Source organism: Aquarana catesbeiana, linkage group LG06 (genome assembly GCF_042186555.1).
Source record: "Aquarana catesbeiana isolate 2022-GZ linkage group LG06, ASM4218655v1, whole genome shotgun sequence".
NCBI lineage: Eukaryota > Metazoa > Chordata > Amphibia > Anura > Ranidae > Aquarana > Aquarana catesbeiana.
The window spans coordinates 73888320-73910257 of NC_133329.1; the positions used below are offsets into that span (position 1 = coordinate 73888320).

General features: G+C 42.2%; 1 protein-coding gene across 2 annotated transcripts in view; it reads left to right on the plus strand.

Moving 5' to 3' along the window:
• The window catches only part of LOC141148601 (tyrosine-protein phosphatase non-receptor type substrate 1-like), a 73286-nt gene that overhangs the window by 17733 nt on the left and 33615 nt on the right, over positions 1-21938 (plus strand). For both annotated transcript variants that reach the window (XR_012245235.1, XM_073636199.1), the window contains exons 3-6: positions 473-772; positions 2608-2892; positions 3183-3269; positions 15821-16189. Coding sequence is in view for 1 of the 2 variants with exons in the window: in XM_073636199.1 (XP_073492300.1) it covers positions 473-772; positions 2608-2892; positions 3183-3269; positions 15821-16189 (1041 nt within the window). In the remaining variant the exon portion in view is untranslated. The remainder of the gene's footprint in view (positions 1-472; positions 773-2607; positions 2893-3182; positions 3270-15820; positions 16190-21938) is intronic.

The window sequence follows — 21938 nt, forward strand, 5'->3', positions numbered from 1 at the left end:
GATGTTTTTTTTTTTTTTTTGTAAATGGCAAAAGCAAGGGAGAGCAGCAGGTACTCAATGTTTTACTTTAGATCGACTCTTCAGAACAGCCACATGCATTAGCCCTGGTTCACACCAGTGCGGCTTTGAAATTGCGCTACTTCAACGCAATTTCAAAGCCGCACATCGATGCGATTTGCACTGCCGATTTCATTACGGCTTGTGACTTCATTTAACAAAAGTCTATGCAAGTCGCAATGAAATCGTTAAAAAGTAGTGCAGGAACCTTTTCCATAATCGCTGTGACATGAGTCGAGGCAATATGTTTCATTACCGGTAATGGGGTGCGACTTGTCATGCGATTTGGAACTGTAAAATTATATGAAAAGCCGGACCAATGTAAACGGGGGCTTACTGACAAATACTTGTTTTATGGTCAAGTTACATGGTGTGTAAATGCCAACTAATCACCAAGATGTTTTTGTCTCATCAGATTATCGCTACATCAAAGTTGAAGGAACAACAGTAATTCTGAACCAGTCCAACGAGCTAAGTTGTTCAGCTAGTAACCTCTCATCTCCTGATGTGACGTTTGAGTGGGTGAGAAATGGAAAAGTCCTCAGCACCTCCATCCCACTGGTGGTAGAAGGCTCAGATAGTGACGGGTTTAGGGTGCAAAACTCCTTCTGCTTTACTCCTGTCCTGGGGGACGACAGCGCTCGCTTTGCTTGCCAAATTAAGCAAGAAAATGTCCCTTACCCACTGAAGAAAACATTCCAACTTACTTTTGGGGGTAAGTCTCAAATTCCACATTAAAAACTTTTGTTAATACTGGCTTTTTTTTTTTCCTGTTGTCCCAAATAGATTTTTTAACCACCTGCCAACTGCCCCTAGATGTGAACCTCTTACCAGCCAGTGGCATTAGTACAGTGACAGTGGGGGTTATTCACAAAAGGCAAATCCACTTTGCACTACAAGTGCAAACTACAAGTGCAAAGTGCACTTGAAATTGCACTGAAAGTGCACTTGGAAGTGCAGTCGCTGTAAATCTGAGGGGTAGATCTGAAATGAGGGGAAACTCTGCTGATTTTATCATCCAATCATATGTAAGCTAAAATGCTGTTTTTTATTTTCCTTGCATGTCCCCCTCGGATCTACAGCAACTGCACTTCTAAGTGCACTTTCAGTGCAATTTCAAGTGCACTTTGCAAATAACCCCCACTGTGTCACTATTGATGTCAGAGTTAGTTAGTGACCCTCCCAGTCGCTGATCACAACCATTACTAGTATAGCGGCATAGCTGCCTAAATGCTGGTGTATATATATATATATATATATATATATATATATATATATATATATTCGCTTGCAGATGCTATAACGTTTGCACATGCCAATTATTATACATTCATTGGGATTTTTTTTACCGAAGACATGTAGCAGAATACATTTTGGCCTAACTTCATGAAGAAATAACATTTTTTTCTTATTGGATATGTTTTATAACAGAAAGTAGAAAATATGCTTTGTTTCCCTTTTTTTTTGTTTATATAATATGAAAATAAAAAACTCAGTGGTGATCAAATACCACTAAAAGAGAGCTCTGTTTGTATGAAAAAAATGATGTCAATTTAATTTGTGTACAGTGTTGCATGACCGCACAATTGGCAGTTAAAGTAGCACAGTGCTGAATAGCAAAAAATGCCCAAGGGACAAAGGGGGTAAAATCTTCCGGAGGTCAAGTGGTTAATTTATGTTTTTATATATTTTACAAATTAACATTTTAAATATATGTTGAGGAGAAATAAAAAAAAAACAAGTATTCAGTATTGATTTGCAATACATAAACATTTATCCCCTTTTAAAAATGCAGCAATAACAGAAAAATACCTGTTGATCTGCCAGAGATCTAAAGTGCTCCTAACTTGTGTGCTACAAAGTAAAAGTTAGGGGCTTTGTGCTGTTTATTTTGTTTATTTTGTTTTCAATAGGGAGTATGGGGGAACTTGAAAACATGCAAAATGAAACCATTGGCTCTACTTGCTGGTTTAAATTGAAAATGTCAAATATTAAAAGAGAAGTATGTTATTTGTTTTTTTTAAGATTCATACTTGCCTAGGTGGGTGCAGCATCTGTCCCCTGGCGTCTCTGCATTGAGAACCGAGCGATCGAACTTGGCTGGATTCTCTCAGCTCTTGTCAATTAGCAGCTCTGCTGCTCTGCTCCTCCTCGCTCAATGGAGCGCTGAGCTGTGGAGGGACGGGGAGCGGCTGTCTCAGCGGCTCGCTAAGAGGCTGAGATGGTTATCAGTCCAGGCACCTGGCAGATCCAGACTCCCTGAGTCGGGATGACGCGGTGCCTGGACTGATCCTGGTGACGTCAGCAGAGAGCGGACTTCAGGCCGCTCTCTGCTGAACATGGGTCAAAGGAGTGCAAAACGAATTGCACTCCTGTGAGCCAGAGGAGAAGCCCAGCCAAATGAGCTCAGGCTGGACTTCTCTTTTAATACCCAGCAATCCATTTTTACTTAACAGATTAGATAAAGCTAGGCAGCCATGAAGAGCAATTATTTAAAATCCTTAGCAATATTTGAAGATTTCTGATGACTTCTATTTCATTACCTTACAGCCCGTCCGCAAGTCACATTCTACCTCTCCAGCAAAGGTCAAAGGAATTCCTCCTTGGTATGCCTGGTGTCAGGCTTTTACCCTGATGATCTGAGCCTTGCAATGAAAAGAGATGGACAGCCCCTTGGATACAAGTTAAATAAGTGGCTGAATGGGAACGGCACCTACTCGCTAGAGGCCACTTATCGGTCCAACGTTAGTTACAGCGATGACAACGTTGATTACACCTGTACCGTTTATCACCCTACAGTGCCAGGAGGTACAACAGAGAGACTCAGATTCCTAGGTAAGTATGCTGCCTATGCTACAAAATAAGCCTTTCTTAGTATATAAAAATAAAAGTGGTCTGGATATAACCGTCATAAAATTAAAAACAACAATTGAACGTGAAGAAAGATACATTAGGTAAATTAAGTAATTTGTCAGTAAACAATATCCAAAAGCAAGGATGTTATTTAAAAACAGATACAGCATTAGAATAAAGCAGTAAAAATACACTTACACTGCTACACTGCATGTGTATAATGGATAATGAAATATGCGTATAAAATTCTGACATTGACTTTTCTTTTGCAGTTGATGCTTATGTACCTATAGGATTATGGATTGCAGCTATTAGTGGCCTTCTACTGGCAGTCCTATTTCAGATTTTCTGCAAATACGGTAAGTTTGACAAAAAAAATATTCCAAACACATAAATCCATTTCAATAAGCAATCTATAGCTATATAGCAAAAGCTTCTGACCCAAAGTATGAAGCACGTTCAGACTTACTTTAACCACTTAAGGACCAGGCCTATTTCTGACACTTGATGCTTACAAGTTAAAATCTGTATTTTTTGTTAGAAAATTACTTAAAACCCCCAAACATTATATATAATTTTTTAGCACAGACCCTAGAGAATAAAATGGTGCTTGTTGCAATATTTTATAGTCACACGGTATTTGCGCAGCGGTCTTTCAAAGCAATTTAAAAAAAAAAAAATACACTTCACTGAATTTAAAAAAACGAAATAGTAAAGTTAGCCCGATGTTTTGTATGATGTGAAAGATGATGTAACGCCGAGTAAATGGATACCTAACATGTCACGCTTTAAAAATTGAGCACGCAATCTTGGAATGGCGACAAACTACGGTACTTAAAAATCTCCATAGGCGATGATTATTTTTAAATGGTTACCTGTTTAGAGTTGCAGAGGAGGTCTTTTGCTAGAATTATTGCTCTCACTCTAATGATCGCGGTGATACCTCACATGTGTGATTTAAACACTGTTTACATTTGCGGGCAGGACCAACGTATGCCTTTTCTTTGGCGCACGAGTACGCGGGGGCGGGGGGGCGCTTAAAATTATTATCTATATTTTCTTTTTCCTTATTTCGTTTTTTCTTTCTTTATTTTACACTGTCCTTTTAAAAAAAAAATTCTGATCAATTGTAAACATCCCTCGTGACAGTAATGAGCAGTGACAGGTTCTCTTTATGAAGAGATCTGGGGTCTAAAAGACCCTAAACCACTCCTCTGCACTTTAAAGTATTCAAAACTTCTGATCAGATGCTTTTGAGGGCAGAGGAAAGACCTGGGTCCTAACAGACCCCAGATCTCTCAGTAAAGAATACCTGTCACTGCCCCACTTATCACAAGGAATGTTGTTCATAGTTTGTGATAGCAATAAAGCACATCAATTTTTTTTTTAAAGAGACATAGTATAAAATACATGTAAATAAAATAAATACTAATAAAAAAAAAATTGTAAAGTGACCCCACCCTCCCTGTGCTCACACATAAATGTGAACACACAAATGTAAACAGTGATTGCAGCACACATGTGAGGTATCACTGTAAAGGTCAGGGCGAGTGCAATAATTCTAGCACCAGACTTCTTGTGTAACTCTAAACTGGTAACCTGTAAAGGCTTTTAAAGCGTCTCATATGAGGGTTTTTAAGTACCGTAGTTTGTCACCATTCCACAGGTGTGCGCAAATTTAAAGCATGACATGTTAGGTATCTATTTACTTAGCATAAGATCTTTTATATTTTATATTTTAATAGCATATTATATTGTGTTTGCATTTGAAAAACCAAAGTGTAAAAATAGTTTGAGATAAAAAAATTGCAACGACCAACAGGGCCTTTGCTTTCAGAAAATATATAATGATTGGGGGCTCTAAGTATATATCTAGTAAAAAAAATGCTGATTTTTTACATACAGTAAACAGTATATGTGAAAAATGTCAGAACAGGCTTGGGAGACAAGAAGTTAAACCTTTCGTGTTGGATCTGCTGTTATTATGCAAATGAGTCTTTGAATCTGTGTATGAAAGCCTAGGAAGCAATCTTAAATGCATTGTCTGATGCAGATGAGTATGAGAAAAGCAAATAGTAACTAGTAAAACACTGTTTACAGTAGAAGAACTATATAAAAAGTTCCTCAACAACCCAGCCCAGCAAAATTATCCAAACTATAATCTATTTCTAACACTTGTATTATAAACAAACATCTTAGTTATATTCTGCCACTGCACATAACTATGGTCCCTAAATATATACACTGTATCAGTATAGTTTGTAGATAGTGGTCCTGCCATAGTTGGAGTGCCACTAGTCTGAATAAAGTGGGCAGCTAGGCTTGTACCCAGTTTGAGCTCTAATTTTTATTGTTTTTTGTGTTTGTTGGGTTTTTCCTAAACTCAGAATATTATTTGCTTCTGCCTGCTACTGGGGAGTGGTCTCCAGCAGATAGAGCAAGAAGAAACAATATTATGGGTTATTATTTCTACTCTGGCCAATCCCTAGGAGGATTATTGCCAGTGATGGGGGTTGGGGAAGGTGATAAATACTCGAGAACCCTTTGCCTCCTAGGCTGTGCCTGGAGAGAACGTCAGTCCAAGGACCCAGGCTTTTCCTCGAGAGGAGGTCCACAGTGAGGAGCTTTTTTGGCATCTCAGGCCTGCTGCCAGGGGAGACCTCATCAGCTTCAGAATCCAGTCCCAGGGAATGGAAAATTGTCCTACTTTTGATGATGGGAATGTGACTAACAACAGAGAACACCTTCAGAAAGCTTTGTCAGTCAATTGCTGGACTCAAGCACACACATTAATGAATTACTGGTCTCAACCTAAAGGTATACCCTTGGCCCATTATAGGGGCTGAAATTATTTTTCTATATGACAGGAGGGATTCTTGCCGCTGTTTGTTCTGTAAACCTTATTCCGCTCTTCCTTGGAGCCAATAAAACCTGTAAGATGGACAGCGTGGCATCAGTCACTTGGTCACCTCTGGTTGGTCAGCGAATGTTTTAGGCAGCAGTAAGCCACAGTGCACCAGTAAAAAGGCTAGAAGGGTTCAAAAATTCCTCTAAATTAGAGGTGGCTTACAAACAGAACCCAATTACATACCTGGGGTAATCTTTTACTAGTCTCTAGTGATATGATAACTCCATGTAAAATAGGTAAAGCTTCCATTGTCTCTACATGTAATACACAGTTCATAAGTATCTGTTCATTGTTTATATTTTAACTACTACCATTGGGTTGTTGCAGCAGTAGTGAAGGGCTCTACAAGCAATGGGAGTCTGTGTGATATTTGTCTGATGATGATTTGGGGAAGGGGGAAAGATCAGGTCTGCTCATAAATAAAATGTTCCAGCCATGCAGAAAATCTACTTCCATAATGATAGGTGTTCTGTCCACATGGGAAGCCAGAATAAATATTACAATTATCAAAATTGGGAACCTGGAGGCACATGCATGGCATGACTCCGGGCGGCAGCTGCTCTCCGGGACAGTTTGCCTGCATAGAGGGGCTTTCACTGCTCATCTTTGGCTGCAACTGCTATACCCCCCCCCCCCTCGCAGAACACTCTGTGGATGCCTACACCACAGAAACGAGAATGTGAAGATGCCCAGAAGTCCCTTACCACTTATCTCCTCCATGGGCGTGAGAAGTTCTGCATGGCTCAAGATGGCACCCATCCTCCCTCTTCAGCTCCTTCTCCTTATTCAGCAACGATTCCAACTACAGCTCAGCAGGACTGTGAGTATTCAACACAACTCACTAATGGGGATTTGGAACACAGCATAGAAGCCATGAATAACAAACTTGCAGCTAAGTTTCAATCAGAACTTTCAAAGATTACTCTCATTCTCTCACAAGAAATCACAGCACTAGTACCCGGACTGACATATTTGAAACTAAACATGATGAGCTTAGCCTTGCTTACAATGAGTTAAGCAGAGAGCGTGAGAGTCTAGCGGCTGCTTTTAGCCATTTACAGTAACATTTTGAGGACTTAGACAACTGCTACAGGCATAACAACTTTAGAATTCAGGTGTCCCAAAAACGACCAAATATCTCATGCCTGCCATGTTATGACTCTTTAAATCTTTGCTGCCCGACCAGGACCCACGTGCATTTACTTGTGGCCATATTCATCAGGCATTGCGCCCCAAACCACCCCCAGGCAAACCACCTAGAGCCAATTGTCTTATGTATGAAAGACTTTCTGATTAAAGAAGATATCTTAAGAGCGGCAAATTTTCCCTGAGATCTCTCCTGAGACCTTAGATCATCATTGCAAACTGAAGGAAATCACTTTTTCATTTAAATTAATCATTCCACATAATGGCACCACTTACATTGTGACCACCATTTCTGAGGGCCACCCTCCTTGGAGGGATAGATTCAGGATTCATTATGAAGCATGCTAAGATGGACTTATTCTAGTTGGATACCTTCTTAAGCACTGCCTGGCGCACCTTTCGTGCATTTTTCAACTACATGCTGCCTGGATGTGTTGCATTGAGTTATGGACTTTTTAGTCCTACAGATTTTTTTTTGTTGTCTGGACTTCAGGGCTTGTTCGTTTGACGGACTCCGCTTGCTCAGCAGGGAAACAATCTGCTGATCCCCGCTGAGCAGGCGGATGACAGGTCCGTCTCGGCTCACTGTGCTGAGACAGACCTGTCAGAGTCCCGCTCTCCTCTATGGGGAGATCGAATGAAAAAGGACCGCCTGTCCGTTTTCATCCAATCCGATCAACGGATGGAAAATAGGGTCTCCATCCATCTGGATTTGACGGATAGGATCGGATAACAGCGGGTGTCAGCGGACATGTCACCACTGACATTCGCTGCCCCATAGGGGTGAATGGAGTGTCCAACCAGGTCCGCCTGAAAAACTGACAGGCGGACCTGATCGGAAAGCCCGTGTGAAAGGGCCACAAGTCCTTGACCCACATTTTTGGATAGTACTAATGGGTTCCCTTTCTTGTTCAACCTGTTTAACTTGTTTTCCTAGTCAAAATATTGCTAGGATGGTGCAATTTGTTAGGTACTTAAGTCTCTGTATTGTATCTAAGCATGCAATGTTTATCACAGAAGCATGCATATGGAGTTGTGGATCTTTCGCTACCCCCCACCCCCTCGAGTCTATCCTGCTTTCTAACCAATATTAGAACACTGTTTATTTCCTCTGTAGAAGGTGGGATTAAGAATTATATCACACAATCTACAGGGATATAATTGCCCACTTAAATGGAAGAATGCCTTCACACAATATAAATTATTAGGAGCCAAGATTCTCCTATTACAATAGACACATTTTTCTACATCCAGTCACCCCACGTTTTTACATAAAGCAGTTACTTAATCCTTCTTTACCCTCTATTCATCAAAAAAAGAGGGGGGGGGGGGGAGTAATTCTGATTCACAACCCAATCCCATTTATGGTACAACATATTTAGTGAGATGTTGAAGATCTCTGATCATCAAGGGCACAATAGCTGGCAGTGAAATCACAATGGCATATATGCTCCAAACGAAACACAAGCCTCATTATTCTCTACTTTCTTCGAGATTCAATCTCCACATATGTTTTTTAGGGGGAGATTTTAACCTTGTGGCCCAACTGTGGTTTTGGTTCTGTTTGAAACACATGTACTCCTTGGATGAAATAAAGAGACATTTTATTCATCCTCACCTGGTTGCCGACTTCACATGGAAGAACTCATGTTGCAGGGTGGAGACGGAAGGTCAGGCACAATGAGTGGAAACAGAGAGCTCTTGCTGGCCCTGTTTGCATTATTGGGTTGTTGTGCCATTATCTTGCATGTGTGTTCCAACCAACAGAAGAGTTAAAAAAAAAAAAATATATATATATATATATATATATATATATATATATATATATATATATATATATATACAGTATCTCACAAAGGTGAGTACACCCCTCACATTTTTGTAAATATTTTATTATATCTTTTCATGTGACAACACTGAAGAAATGACATGTGCACTAAACTTCTTTGGTCAACCATGGCGAGGCCTGTCCTGTTAAACCACTGTATGGTCTTGCCCACCGTGCTGCAGCTCAGTTTCAGGGTCTTGGCAATCTTCTTATAGGCTAGGCCATCTTTATGTAGAGCAACAATTCTTTTTTTCAGATCCTCAAAGAGTTCTTTGCCATGAGGTGCCATGTTAAACTTGCAGTGACCAGTATGAGAGAGTGAGAGCAATAACACCAAATTTAACACACCTGCTCCCCATTCACACCTGCAACCTTGTAACACTAATGAGTCACATGACACTGGGGAGGGAAAATGGCTAATTGGGCCCAATTTGGACATTTTCACTTAGGGGCGTACTCACTTTAGCAGTTTAGACATTAATGGCTGTGTGTTGAGTTATTTTGAGGGGGCAGCAAATTTACACTGTTATACAAGCTGTACACTCACTACTTTACATTGTAGCAAAGTGTCATTTCTTCAGTGTTGTCACATGAAAAGGTATAATAAAATATTTACAAAAATGTGAGGGGTGTACTCACTTTTGTGAGATACTGTATATGCTGTATACAATTCTATACAGTAAGGCCCTATTCAGACAGAGCAGAATCCATCAAGCGGATCCGCCTGCTTAGGGGGGATCTCTCTGCTGATCCCCACTGAGCAGGCGGATGACAGGTCTGTGTCCGCTCCACTATGCAGAGCAAGCACAGACACAGCCTGCTGTTCGCTATAGCGTCCGTTTCCATCCGACTGTTATTCAATTCGATCCGCTGGACGTATCCCCATTAGTTTGTTTTTAGCAGACCGGATCAGATGCCGGTGGGTGTCAACAGACACATGTCCACTGACATCTGCTGCTCCATAGAGAACAGAGGATGGTCCGATTGGGTCCTGGCTAAATAATGGACAGGCAGACCCGATCGGTCAGCTGGTGTGAAGGAGCCTACTTACGAACGAGTTCCGTTCCGATCGATCGTTCATAAGTCTAACAAAGATCAGTGCTTGCAGACAAAAGCTGATCAGTCCCCCTATCAGAACACAAAGGCACAGCGGGGGAGATCGCTGCACTAACATTGCTTGTGTTAGTATTGCGATCTGTCAGTTTTCGCTGGGTTGAATGAGAAAAAAATTGAGTGTGTGTACCCAGCGTTACAGGATTGAACAAGCAGACACATCTTCGCATCTTTGAAAGTTTGCAAGTTGAATGTTCCTATGCAGGGGACTTACTATATACACATCCCTGTAGCCACAGTTGATCCAGAGGAAGGCAAAAAAAAACAAAAAAGCATGATCCAATTTGCTCCAGCAGGGGAAACAATTCCTTTCTTATCTCCCAAGATGTTCCCTGGATCAACTTTACCTATAAATATTAGTATCCAGTTATATTATGCGTATCTAGGAAAGAATCCAGGCCTTTTTAAAAACAATCTACTGAGCTAGCCAGTACCAGCTCTAAACCTATAAACTCATGTTTATGGGCTACAAAATGCTACTGGTTTCCCTCCCTAAGGATGTATTAGTACCTTTTGAAAAAACTTCTACAAAATCTTATTATCCCCCCTAATCAGTCTGTATCTCCTTCAGCATTATCGTGGTTAAATACAATCCCTCTACCTTCTCTCAATGCTTCTCAACTGGCCACTCGGATCGCCCCTTGTACTACTGAGGAAATTTCTAAATTCATTAAATCTCTGAAATCTTCTACCACGCCAGGACCAGATGGATTCACCACTTTATATTACAAAAAATGTGCACCTATACTAGGTCCCCACTTTATTTTAGTACATTCTTGATGGTAACCACTTGAGTCGAGTTAAGAGGTATCTTGATATAGCGTGGTCTTACCCCGAAGGGTCCCGAGTAGGTCCCAGTAGAAAGGTTATTGGTGAACATGTCACTTATCCCTAAATCCAATAAAGATCATTCCCTCCCGCTAACCTTCGCCCTATTTCAGTGATAAATATGTTCTAAAGATTTTTTGTAGATTATTGGCAGATAGATTAGCATCAGTCATCTCCCCATTTTCTTCAGTGCAGTCAGGCTCAGGCTTTATCCCTAATGGATAATATCCATCTAGTCAGTGTGAGAAGGTCATCTAGAGCGCAGGGAGAACATGCCAAATAACCCCCCACCCCCCTCTCCAAGATGTATGAGCATGAGAATCAGGGGTTAATTTACCAGAGACAAATAGACTGTGCACTCCGCAAGTGAAGTTGCTTCAGAGCTTAGTAAATGAGGGGAAGCTCTGCTGACTTCCATCATCCAAATATGTGCAAGCAAAGATGCTGTTTTTTTATTTTCCTTTCATGTGATTGGGTATTCTTTGTATAGTGAAGCTTTACCTCATTTACTAATCTCTGGAGCAACTACACTTGCAAAGTGCACAGTCTATTTGCCTTTAGTAAATCAACCCCTATGTGTCAGCGAAAATCCTCCCCCTTCAAAAAAATCAAGCACTAATCTGCATGCTCACCCCTTAAGCACCCAGCTCAAATCCTGTCTCTCTCAATATGCCCCTAGCACAAATCTCCCCTCCCCCCAAAGAAAAAATCTTCCCCCTCCTAGCACAAATCCTCTACCTTTCATATCTCCCCTCCAAGCACAAACCCCCCCCCCTCAAAATCCCCCCTCCAGCACAAATTACCTCCATCCTCCCATAAATTTCCCCTGCTAGCACCCTCCAATTATCCCTACTAAAACAAATTCCCCCCCCCCCCAAAAAAAAATATTTCCCCTCTACCATATTACCTTTATAGCACAAACCCCCCAAATCCACCTTCCCGGCATTAATTCTCTTCTCTCATCCCCCTTCCCAACCCAAATCCCCCCCCCCAAATCACCACTCCTAGCACACCTCCGCAAATGTGCCTTCCTAGAATAATTCTTATCCCCTTCTTACCACAAATCTCCCCCCCCCCCACCAAATCTCCTTGTGGTGCCACCCCCCCCACCTCAAATTATACCACAGTGCCCAGGGCATCCGCCCCCTCCTGCCCAACCCTTGTCCCGGCCCTGCATCTAGTCACCAATATCATTCAAGATGCTAATCTACATTCCCAACAATTTCTATTACTTAGCTTTGATATCCATAAGGCATTTGACAGTGTCTCCTGGCAATACCTGTCTACGCTATTACCATAATACAGTTTTTGTGCAGAATTCCTACATGGTTTTAAGGTTCTATATTACCTGCCAAAACCAGAATTAAGCTTCCGGGATGCAACTCAGACTTTTTCGCACTGGAGTGGGGGACCCGATAGGGGTGCCCTCTCCTCTCCCCTTTACTTTTTGCATTGGCCAAGGAACACCTAGCCACAGCTATTACATTACATCCCTAGATATTCAAGGCTATCAGCAAGACCCACATACGTACAAAGTATGTATGTATGCGGACGATGTGGTCCTTTTTCTGACCCAGCCTCATATATCTCTTTCTTTCTTTCGATCCTCAATAATTTCTTCTCTCTTTCGGATCTCCGTGTCAATTTGTCTAAATCAACGGACATGCCTGTTGGTATTCCCCCCTCCCAGTGCGAATCTCTCCGCTCTTCTTTTCATTATTCATGGTCTATGGACTCGATCCCCCACCTGGGGATCACGTTAACTCCTAATATCCATACCATATTTCAATAAAATGATCCCCTGCTTATTACGAAATTATGTAATATGCCTAAACTTTGGGCCTCTTATAAGATCTCCTTTTTAGGTAAAATTGTAGCAATTAAGAGTAATATTCTCTCGAAGATCCTTTATCTTATTTGGGCCCTCCCCATACTAATCTCAGAAATTATTTTTAGACACATTCCAAGTGGTGAGAAACAAATTTATTTGGTCTAATTAAAAAAACTGTTTTCTGAACATATTGTTTTTTTACTACTCCCAGTCATCAGGAGGACGTGGCTTCCCACATCTGTGGCTTTATTATCTTTCTGCCAGGTTAACTCAACTAGCTCAGTGAACTATCCCTAATTCTAAATACCATGGATCAGGTTTGAATCAACCTTTATACAACCCTACTACCTAATGGGCCTATTATGGTCTAAATCCACACTGTATAAAAACCTGCTTACTCTGAATTTTTCGGTGGCTCAGTCTTACAAATTATGGTCACTTTATAAAGGCAAATACGTTTTGCTTTCGGATGGACCCTCAGGTGTCTCATTTTTAGGCAATCCCACTTTACCATCCACCTTTCCCAACCCTTTGCCTTTACAGTGGTGGATTTCAAATTCTTTACTGACCCTTTCATCCTTTCAATTTGGGATAAAATTTATTCCCTTTTCGCATTTTCAAAGGACCAAAAATGCCCTTCCTCAAGGACATTTCCACTTTCTTCATATTATAGATTTTTTTCTCATAATAAACATACATCTACCTGGCCCACTACGATTTTTGTACAAATATGCAAAAATTCACCACGCTGTAAAGGTTTAATTGCCTCATTACACTGTCATCTACTAAACATTTCTGCTCCTGATAAATTGCCACAGATGCATGAATGGGAAGCTGATTCTCCCAAGACTGGGACACTATGTTAGAAAATCTTCATAAATGTACTAAGTCTCTCAGGGAGACGGCAATAATACATTTCACCCGATCGGATATCATCCCTACTAAGTTCCATACCTTTTATCCTCTAACTTCTGGAGCTGTGATGTAATCATACCAATTAGGCAAAAAGTACAGCTTTTCTCCTCTAAGATCGTGGGCCAACATACAAAATAACTATAGCCAACTGTCTTCTATATGACTTGTTATTATCAGACCGCTCCAACAGTGACGGGCTGATGACTCACTTAACAATTTTGAAAATCCTTTGCCATTAGACAGAAGTACTTATTATACACTCCCGTTTCCCAATTGAGGACAACACAACCTCTTTTCTTAGAATAGCTGCAAGTTATTTTCTGTAACATGCAACCATAGGAGCCCTATACTATTGCTTGCACAGCTGAGATGCACTACGCACATTTCGAGGTTTATACCGGTGTCGGACCGGTTTCTGCTTCCTCCTGAGCGGATTGTTTGTGATTTCATGCTGGACTATGTAAGTGCTCTTTTTAAGCAATAAAACATAAAGTGGTATTACACTATATTCTGCCTTCTGTGGCTCTTTGTTGGGGAGCTATTTTACAGACCTACTTGATGCAAGTTGATATATGCAGTGGATGCAAGTTGATATATGCAGTGGAGAGATGTTATAAGGTGAAGACACCTACATTTGTATTCCTGCAAAGTGGATTGGGATCCAGCTTCCTCCATATATGATTGCTTGATTGGAATGGGATCTACAAAGGAGTTACAGCATTGAATGAAGGAGTCCTTCCCATTATTCATGCTTTGAGGTCACTGTGTGGCCGAGGCGATCTGGTGAGCGCATTTTTTTATCGCTTTGGGTGAAGCACTTTAAGCGCTTCCGGACCAGCCGCCGCAGTTATACTGCAGCAGGTTGGCTCCCCTGTGGAGGTGTGCGCCCGCTGCACAGCTGGGTTGCCAATGCTCGTGGCCGATGGTCGCGATGACCGCCGGCTACGAGCGATCGTGACCAGGAGAGACAGAACAGGGACGAGTGTGTGTAAACACACACTTCCCTGTTCTGTTCTGACAGGAGTGACAGATCGCTGTGTTCCTATTAGCTAGGAACCACGATCCGTCACTTCCTCCAGTCAGTCCCCTCCCCCTTCAGTTAGAATCACCTCCCAGGGAACATAGTTAACACCTTCACCGCCCCCTAGTGTTAACCCCTTCACTGCCAGTGACATTTTTACAGTAATGAATGCATTTTTAATCGCACTGATCGCTGTATAGTTAACCCCTTCACCGCCCCTAGTGTTAACCCCTTCACTGCCAGTGACATTTTTACAGTAATCAATGCATTTTTAATCGCATTGATCGCTGTCCGAGGCGATCTGGTTCCAAAAGTGGTTCCAAAAAGGTATCAAAATTGTCCGATGTGTCCGCCATAATGTCGCAGTCACTATAAAAATCGCAGATCGCCGGGAAAAAATAATAATAATAAAAATGCTATAAATATATCCCCTATTTTGTAGACGCTATAACTTTTGCACAAACCAATCAATATACGCTTATTGCAATTTTTTTTTTTTTTTTTTTACCAAAAATATGTAGAATACATATCAGCCTAAACTGAGAAAAAATTTGCTTTTTAAAAAAAAATGGGGACATTTATTATAGCAAAAAGTACAAAATATTGTGTTTTTTTCAAAATTGTCGCTCTTTTTTTGTTTATAGGGAAAAGAATAAAAACCGCAGAGGTGATCAAATACCACCAAAAGAAAGCTCTTTTTGTGGTAAAAAAAGGACGTCAATTTTGTTTGGGTACAACGTCGCACGACTACGCAATTGTCAGTTAAAGCGCCGCAGTGGCGAATTGCAAAAAACGCTCTGGTCAGGAAGGGGGTTAATTCTTCCGGGGCTGAAGTGGTTAAGCAAGTTTATTGAAGCACGTTTGCACTTTATTTTTCACAGTGTTGGAGCATACACAAGAAGATTTGTTCACATATGATTATTATGGACATTTCTGATATGGACTTTATTTTATTGTGCACTTTATTAATTAGCTACACAGTGTATATTATTAATTTGACATTTGATTTTTGTACTGATTCCTTTGCGCCCTTTATATATATATTTTTTTGCATTTTCTGTAACATGACTTGTATGGATCAGGTCCAAAGAGGCCACCTTATGATGTCTTTAATGTAGGCTGTTAGTCATACTTCCACTGTATCTAAGTATTAAGTGACCTGTAAACAGCATTGGGAAATAATGAGCTTGTGTTTGGATGTGGTAATAAGCTAAAGAGGAAGCTTGTTTAAATGAACAATAATTATAAATTCTCTGCCAGTTAAGGAATTAAATGATTATCAATCATTGCTTAATATATCTTGTCTCTCTGCTATTCTAGTGACAGACATTTCAGGGTGCAAGGACTGGACTGATGGGAGCATTGCAGTCCTAAAATGCCATATCTCAGGGCGATACCCCAGGTCCATAACTGCAGTATGGTTCATCCGGCGAGGTGACAAGGAAACTGAAGTGAAGGAGAAAGGCTCCCTCTACACAGCAGGCAATTACAGAGAACTACAAGAACAGGATTCATACACATGCTGGAATGTTGTAAAGAAAAAGTTTGTTGGTGGAATTCGCCACTCTCTGTGCTCCATCCTCTGCTTCAAGGTGCACAAGGAAAAGCATGACCAGGCGGAATTTATCTGCCGCTTCATGAGAGGAGGGAAGGTACTGAAGGAGAAGAAATACTATGGAACTGTGTTGGGTAAGCAGAGATCATAACTGTGACCTGGAGTCTGGAAATGGCCTTGTGAGCTATCAGGGCCTGTATGCATAAACTTCAGGACTGGTTTTCTCTCCTAACAAGTCAATGTAAATGCAAAGCTGCTTGATGCATTTTAGGAAGAATTTAACTGCAGGTATTAAGGAAGTCAATGTCAGGCCATATGCATCTGTGAATCATCTCAAACTGATCTGAAATATAAGTTAAATTTGCCTGGTAATGTGCGCCATTTGCCTATCAATGTAAGCCCCAAATCACTTTTTTTAAAATCTAATCTAATAAAGAATCTTCAGCTTTTACATCATTACATAAAAATGATGTAAATGGTTTTGCCAACATTTATTATATGTGTATAGATATTCAAACTATCAGTGCAGATTCAAATTAAATTTATTAAAGAGGTGCGGGGTGAATATATGGTGGTCGGGGGTAGTACTCACCTACCCACTGTTGCTTTCCCTTTAATGGCCAAGGTGACAATGTCTCTTTTAAAGTTAGTTGTGGGGTATTTTGCAAGAGTACTGTTTTATTACTATGCTACAGTAAATTACTATTTTATTTCATAACTAGTATTTTTCTTTCATTTATTTCATTATTTGTTAAATATAGGAAAATGACCGCACATAGGATTAAAGGGGAGTTCCACCCAAAAGTTGAACGTCTGCTTATATGATCCCCTCCCCCCCTCCGGTACCACATTTGGCATCTTTCAGGGGGGAGCAGGGAGCAGGTACCTGTTTTTGACAGGTACCCTGTCCCCACTTCTGTAAGATAGCGCAGCCCGCTTCGTGCTTGCGCAGTAGGGACCCGGCAGTGAAGCCAAAAGGCTTCACTGCCGGGTTCCCTTACCGACAATGTCTGGGGAAGCACCTGACAGCCGATGAAAACTGGAGCGCCGACATCGCTGGATTCCAGGACAGGAAAGTGTCCTCATTTTAAAAGTCAGCAGGTACAGTATGTGTAGCTGCAGACTTTTAACTTTAAAATTTGCCACAAAAAGAAAGCTCTAATTTAGGCAGCTACCTTACAGAACAAGAAAGTCCTTGGTGAATAAAAGGATGCAGTACTGAAAAGCAAACATCCTCTGGAAATTAAATGGTTCGATAGAACTCCATTCAAAATCTTGCTCTCAATAGAATGGTGTATAGACAGTTATAAAACCCCAATTGAGGTTCCAACGCTTTCCCTATCTGTCCTAGAACTAGAAAAATGTTGCAGCTGGCGATTTGGCAACCCTGGTTGGACCAGTTTCCACCGACGAGCCAGCCTTCCCGCTTTTTGGACATATAGGAAATTCTGCCGAGCCCACCGGAGATGGCTTTGGATTCCCTGGGGCGGGGCTTACTTTCTTCTTCATGACTCCTCCTTTCTTTCTTCTGGTTTTTTTTTTTTATTTCTTATTTTTGGTTATTTACTGCCAGATGCAAGTTCACAGATTCTGTTAATTGCTCTCTGGCCACATTTTTGTGGTCAATTTTTCGACTCCTTTTTTTGAAGTTATAGCTGTCTGGCCTTTTGGTGGGGGAAAAGCCCCCTTGCACATCAGGGGGCTTATGGGATAGTCTCTATTTATCATGAGCTGAACTCTGCTGTTGTGAGGCCGGTTGGATGTACTGCCAAATTCTCTGAAACACCTTTGGAGAAGGCTTGTGGTAGAGAAATGAACATTCAATTCAAGGGCAACAGCTCTGGTGGACATTCCTAGAGTCAGCATGCCAATTGCACGCTCCCTCAAAACTTGCGACATCTGTGGCATTGTGCTGTGTGATAAAACCGCACACCTGTGCAATAATCATGCTGTCTAATCAGCATCTGGGAATGCCACACCTGTGAGGTGGATGGATTATTTCAGCAAAGGAGAAGTGCTCATTTAGGCCCCTTTCACACTGGGGCGCTTTGCAGGCGCTATTTCGATAAAAATAGCACCTGCAAACCGACCTGAAAGTGCCGCTGCTTTGTCTCCAATGTGAAAGCCCCGAGGGCTTTCACATTGGAGCGGTGCGCTGGCAGGACGGTAAAAAAAGTCCTGCTAGCAGCATCTTTGGAGCGGTGAAGAAGCGGTGTGTATACACCGCTCCTGCCCATTGAAATCAATGGGACACCTCGGCAATACCGCCGGCAAAGCGCCTCTGCAGAGGCGCTTTGCGGTGGTTTTTAACCCTTTCTCGGCTGCTAGCGGAAGGTAAAACCGCCGTGCTAGCGGCCGAATACTGACGGTAAAGCGTCGCTAACAATAGCAGCGTTTTACCGCCGACACCGCCCCCGCCCCAGTTTGAAAGGGGCCTAACACAGATTAAGACAGATTTGTGAACAATATTTCAGAGAAATAGGCCTTTTGTGTACATAGAAAAAGTCGTGGCTCTTTGAGTTCAGCTCATGATAAATAGGGGCAAACACAAAAGTGTTGTGTTTATAATTTTGCTCAGTGTATATATATATATATATATATATATATTAGACATGTGCAATTTATGCATCCGAATGTCCGAATAAAAAATAACGAATTTCAACTAATATAACTAATATATATATATATATATATTTTTTTTTTTTTTCTTTCTTTCTTTCTTTTTTTTTTGTACTTGAGAGGACTTTATTTTTATATGCGAACATAGGTCAGTCTCAGGTATTGAATATTATTTGTTACATGATGATTCCTGAAATACTGCTTGCTTAGCGTACTATCTAGACTTTGGTCATTGAGAGCTACATGGTGTGCTATTATTCTACAGACTGTAAAGGTACAGAGGCATTTTCATCTGGTTACCTTTCCTCTTTGTTTGTAGTTTACTAGCTATACCGCAGAAGAGGCCTACTTGTCTGTGGTATATGTTATCATTCTCAAATCACTTTCCGCCATAGGCCTTGATGTCTGTTCACTGTTCTGTGAGTTTGTCTCTTTTCAATAAAAATATTGTGAAAGAGAAAAATGTTGCAGCTGGCATACCCTTTTGTTATGCAGGAAACATTTATTAACCACTTGCCGACCGCCTCACGCCTATATACGTGAGCAGAGCGGCACGGGCAGGCAAAATCACGTACCTAGTACGTGATTGCCTTCCCGCGGGTGGGGGGTCCGATCGGACCCCCCCCCGGTGCCAGCTGCGGTCGGCATTTGGCTGGGAGCATTGAGAGATGAGGGGGAGGCCATCCGATCGTGGCCCCCCCCTCGCGATCGCTCCCAGCCAATGAGAAACATCCCCTGCCTCTGTATAGTACACAGAGGCAGAGGATGTGATGTCATCTCTCCTCGGCTCGGCAGTTTCCGTTCCAGCGCCGAGGGGAGAAGACATGTAAGTAAGTGCACAACACAAACACACACAGTAGAACATGCCAGGCACACTAAACACCCCCGATCGCCCCCCCCCCCCCCCGTCACAAACTGACACCAAGCAGGTTTTTTTTTTTTTTTTTTTCCTGATTACTGCATAGTGTCAGTTTGTGACAGTTAGCAGTGGTAGGACAGTTAGTATTACCCCCCTGTAGGTCTAGGGTACCCCCTAACCTCCCCTAATAAAGTTTTAACCCCTTGATCACCCCCTGTCACCAGTGTCGCTAAGCGATCATTTTTCTGATCACTGTATTAGTGTCGCTGGTGACGGTAGTTAGGGAGGTAAATATTTAGGTTCGCCGTCAGCGTTTTATAGCGTCGGGGACCCCCATATACTACCTAATAAATGTTTTAACCCCTTGATTGCCCCCTAGTTAACCCTTTCACCACTGATCACCGTATAACTGTTACGGGTGACGCTGGTTAGTTTGTTTATTTTTTATAGTGTCAGGGCACCCGCCGTTTATTACCGAATAAAGGTTTAGCCCCCTGATCGCCCGGTGGTGATATGCGTCGCCCCAGGCAGCGTCAGATTAGCGCCAGTACCGCTAACACCCACGCACGCAGCATACGCCTCCCTTAGTGGTATAGTATCTGATCGCATCAATATCTGATCCGATCAGATCTATACTGGCGTCCCCAGCAGTTTAGAGTTCCCAAAAACGCAGTGTTAGCGGGATCAGCCCAGATACCCGCTAGCACCTGCGTTTTGCCCCTCCGCCCAGCCTAGCCCAGCCCACCCAAGTGCAGTATCGATCGATCACTGACACTTACAAAACACTAAACGCATAACTGCAGCGTTCGCAGAGTCAGGCCTGATCCCTGCGATCGCTAACAGTTTTTTTGGTAGCGTTTTGGTGAACTGGCAAGCACCAGCCCCAGGCAGCGTCAGATTGGCGCCAGTACCGCTAACACCCACGCACGCACCGTACACCTCCCTTAGTGGTATAGTATCTGAACTGATCAATATCTGATCCGATCAGATCTATACTAGCGTCACCAGCAGTTTAGGGTTCCCAAAAACGCAGTGTTAGCGGGATCAGCCCAGATACCTGCTAGCATCTGCGTTTTGCCCCTCCGCCCGGCCCAGCCCAGCCCACCCAAGTGCAGTATCGATCGATCACTGTCACTTACAAAACACTAAACGCATAACTGCAGCGTTCGCAGAGTCAGGCCTGATCCCTGCGATCGCTAAAAGTTTTTTTGGTAGCGTTTTGGTGAACTGGCAAGCACCAGTGGCCTAGTACACCCCGGTCGTAGTCAAACCAGCACTGCAGTAACACTTGGTGACGTGGCGAGTCCCATAAGTGCAGTTCAAGCTGGTGAGGTGGCAAGCACAAGTAGTGTCCCGCTGCCACCAAAAAGACAAACACAGGCCCGTCGTGCCCATAGTGCCCTTCCTGCTGCATTCGCCAATCCTAATTGGGAACCCACCGCTTCTGCAGCGCCCGTACTTACCCCCCATTCACATCCCCAACCAAATGCAGTCGGCTGCATGAGAGGCATTTTTATGTCCTCCCGAGTACCCCTACCCAACAAACCCCCCCAAAATAGATGTTGTGTCTGCAGCAAGCGTGGATATAGGCGTGACACCCACTATTATTGTCCCTCCTGTCCTGACAATCCTGGTCTTTGCATTGGTGAATGTTTTGAACGCTACCATTCACTAGTTGAGTATTAGCGTAGGGTACAGCATTCCACAGACTAGGCACACTTTCACAGGGTCTTCCAAGATGCCATTGCATTTTGAGAGACCCGAACCTGGAACCGGTTACAGTTATAAAAGTTACAAGTTTGCAAAAAAACCACAAACAAAAATAAAAAAAAATAGTTGTTGTTTTATTGTTCTCTCTCTCTATTCTCTCTCTATTGTTCTGCTCTTTTTTACTGTATTCTATTCTGCAATGTTTTATTGTTGTTATGTTTTATCATGTTTGCTTTTCAGGTATGCAATTTTTTAACTTTACCGTTTACTGTGCTTTATTGTTAACCATTTTTTTGTCTTCAGGTACGCCATTCACGACTTTGAGTGGTTATACCAGAATGTTGCCTGCAGGTTTAGGTATCATCTTGGTATCATTCTTTTCAGCAAGCGGTCGGCTTTCATGTAAAAGCAATCCTAGCAGCTAATTAGCCTCTAGACTGCTTTTACAAGCAGTGGGAGGGAATGCCCCCCCCCTCACCGTCTTCCGTGTTTTTCTCTGGCTCTCCTGTCTCAACAGGGAACCTGAGAAAGCAGCCGGTGATTCAGCCAGCTGACCATAGAGCTGATCAGAGACCAGAGTGGCTTCAAACATCTCTATGGCCTAAGAAACCGGAAGCTACGAGCATTTTATGACTTAGATTTCGCCGGATGTAAACAGCGCCATTGGGAAATTGGGGAAGCATTTTATCACACCG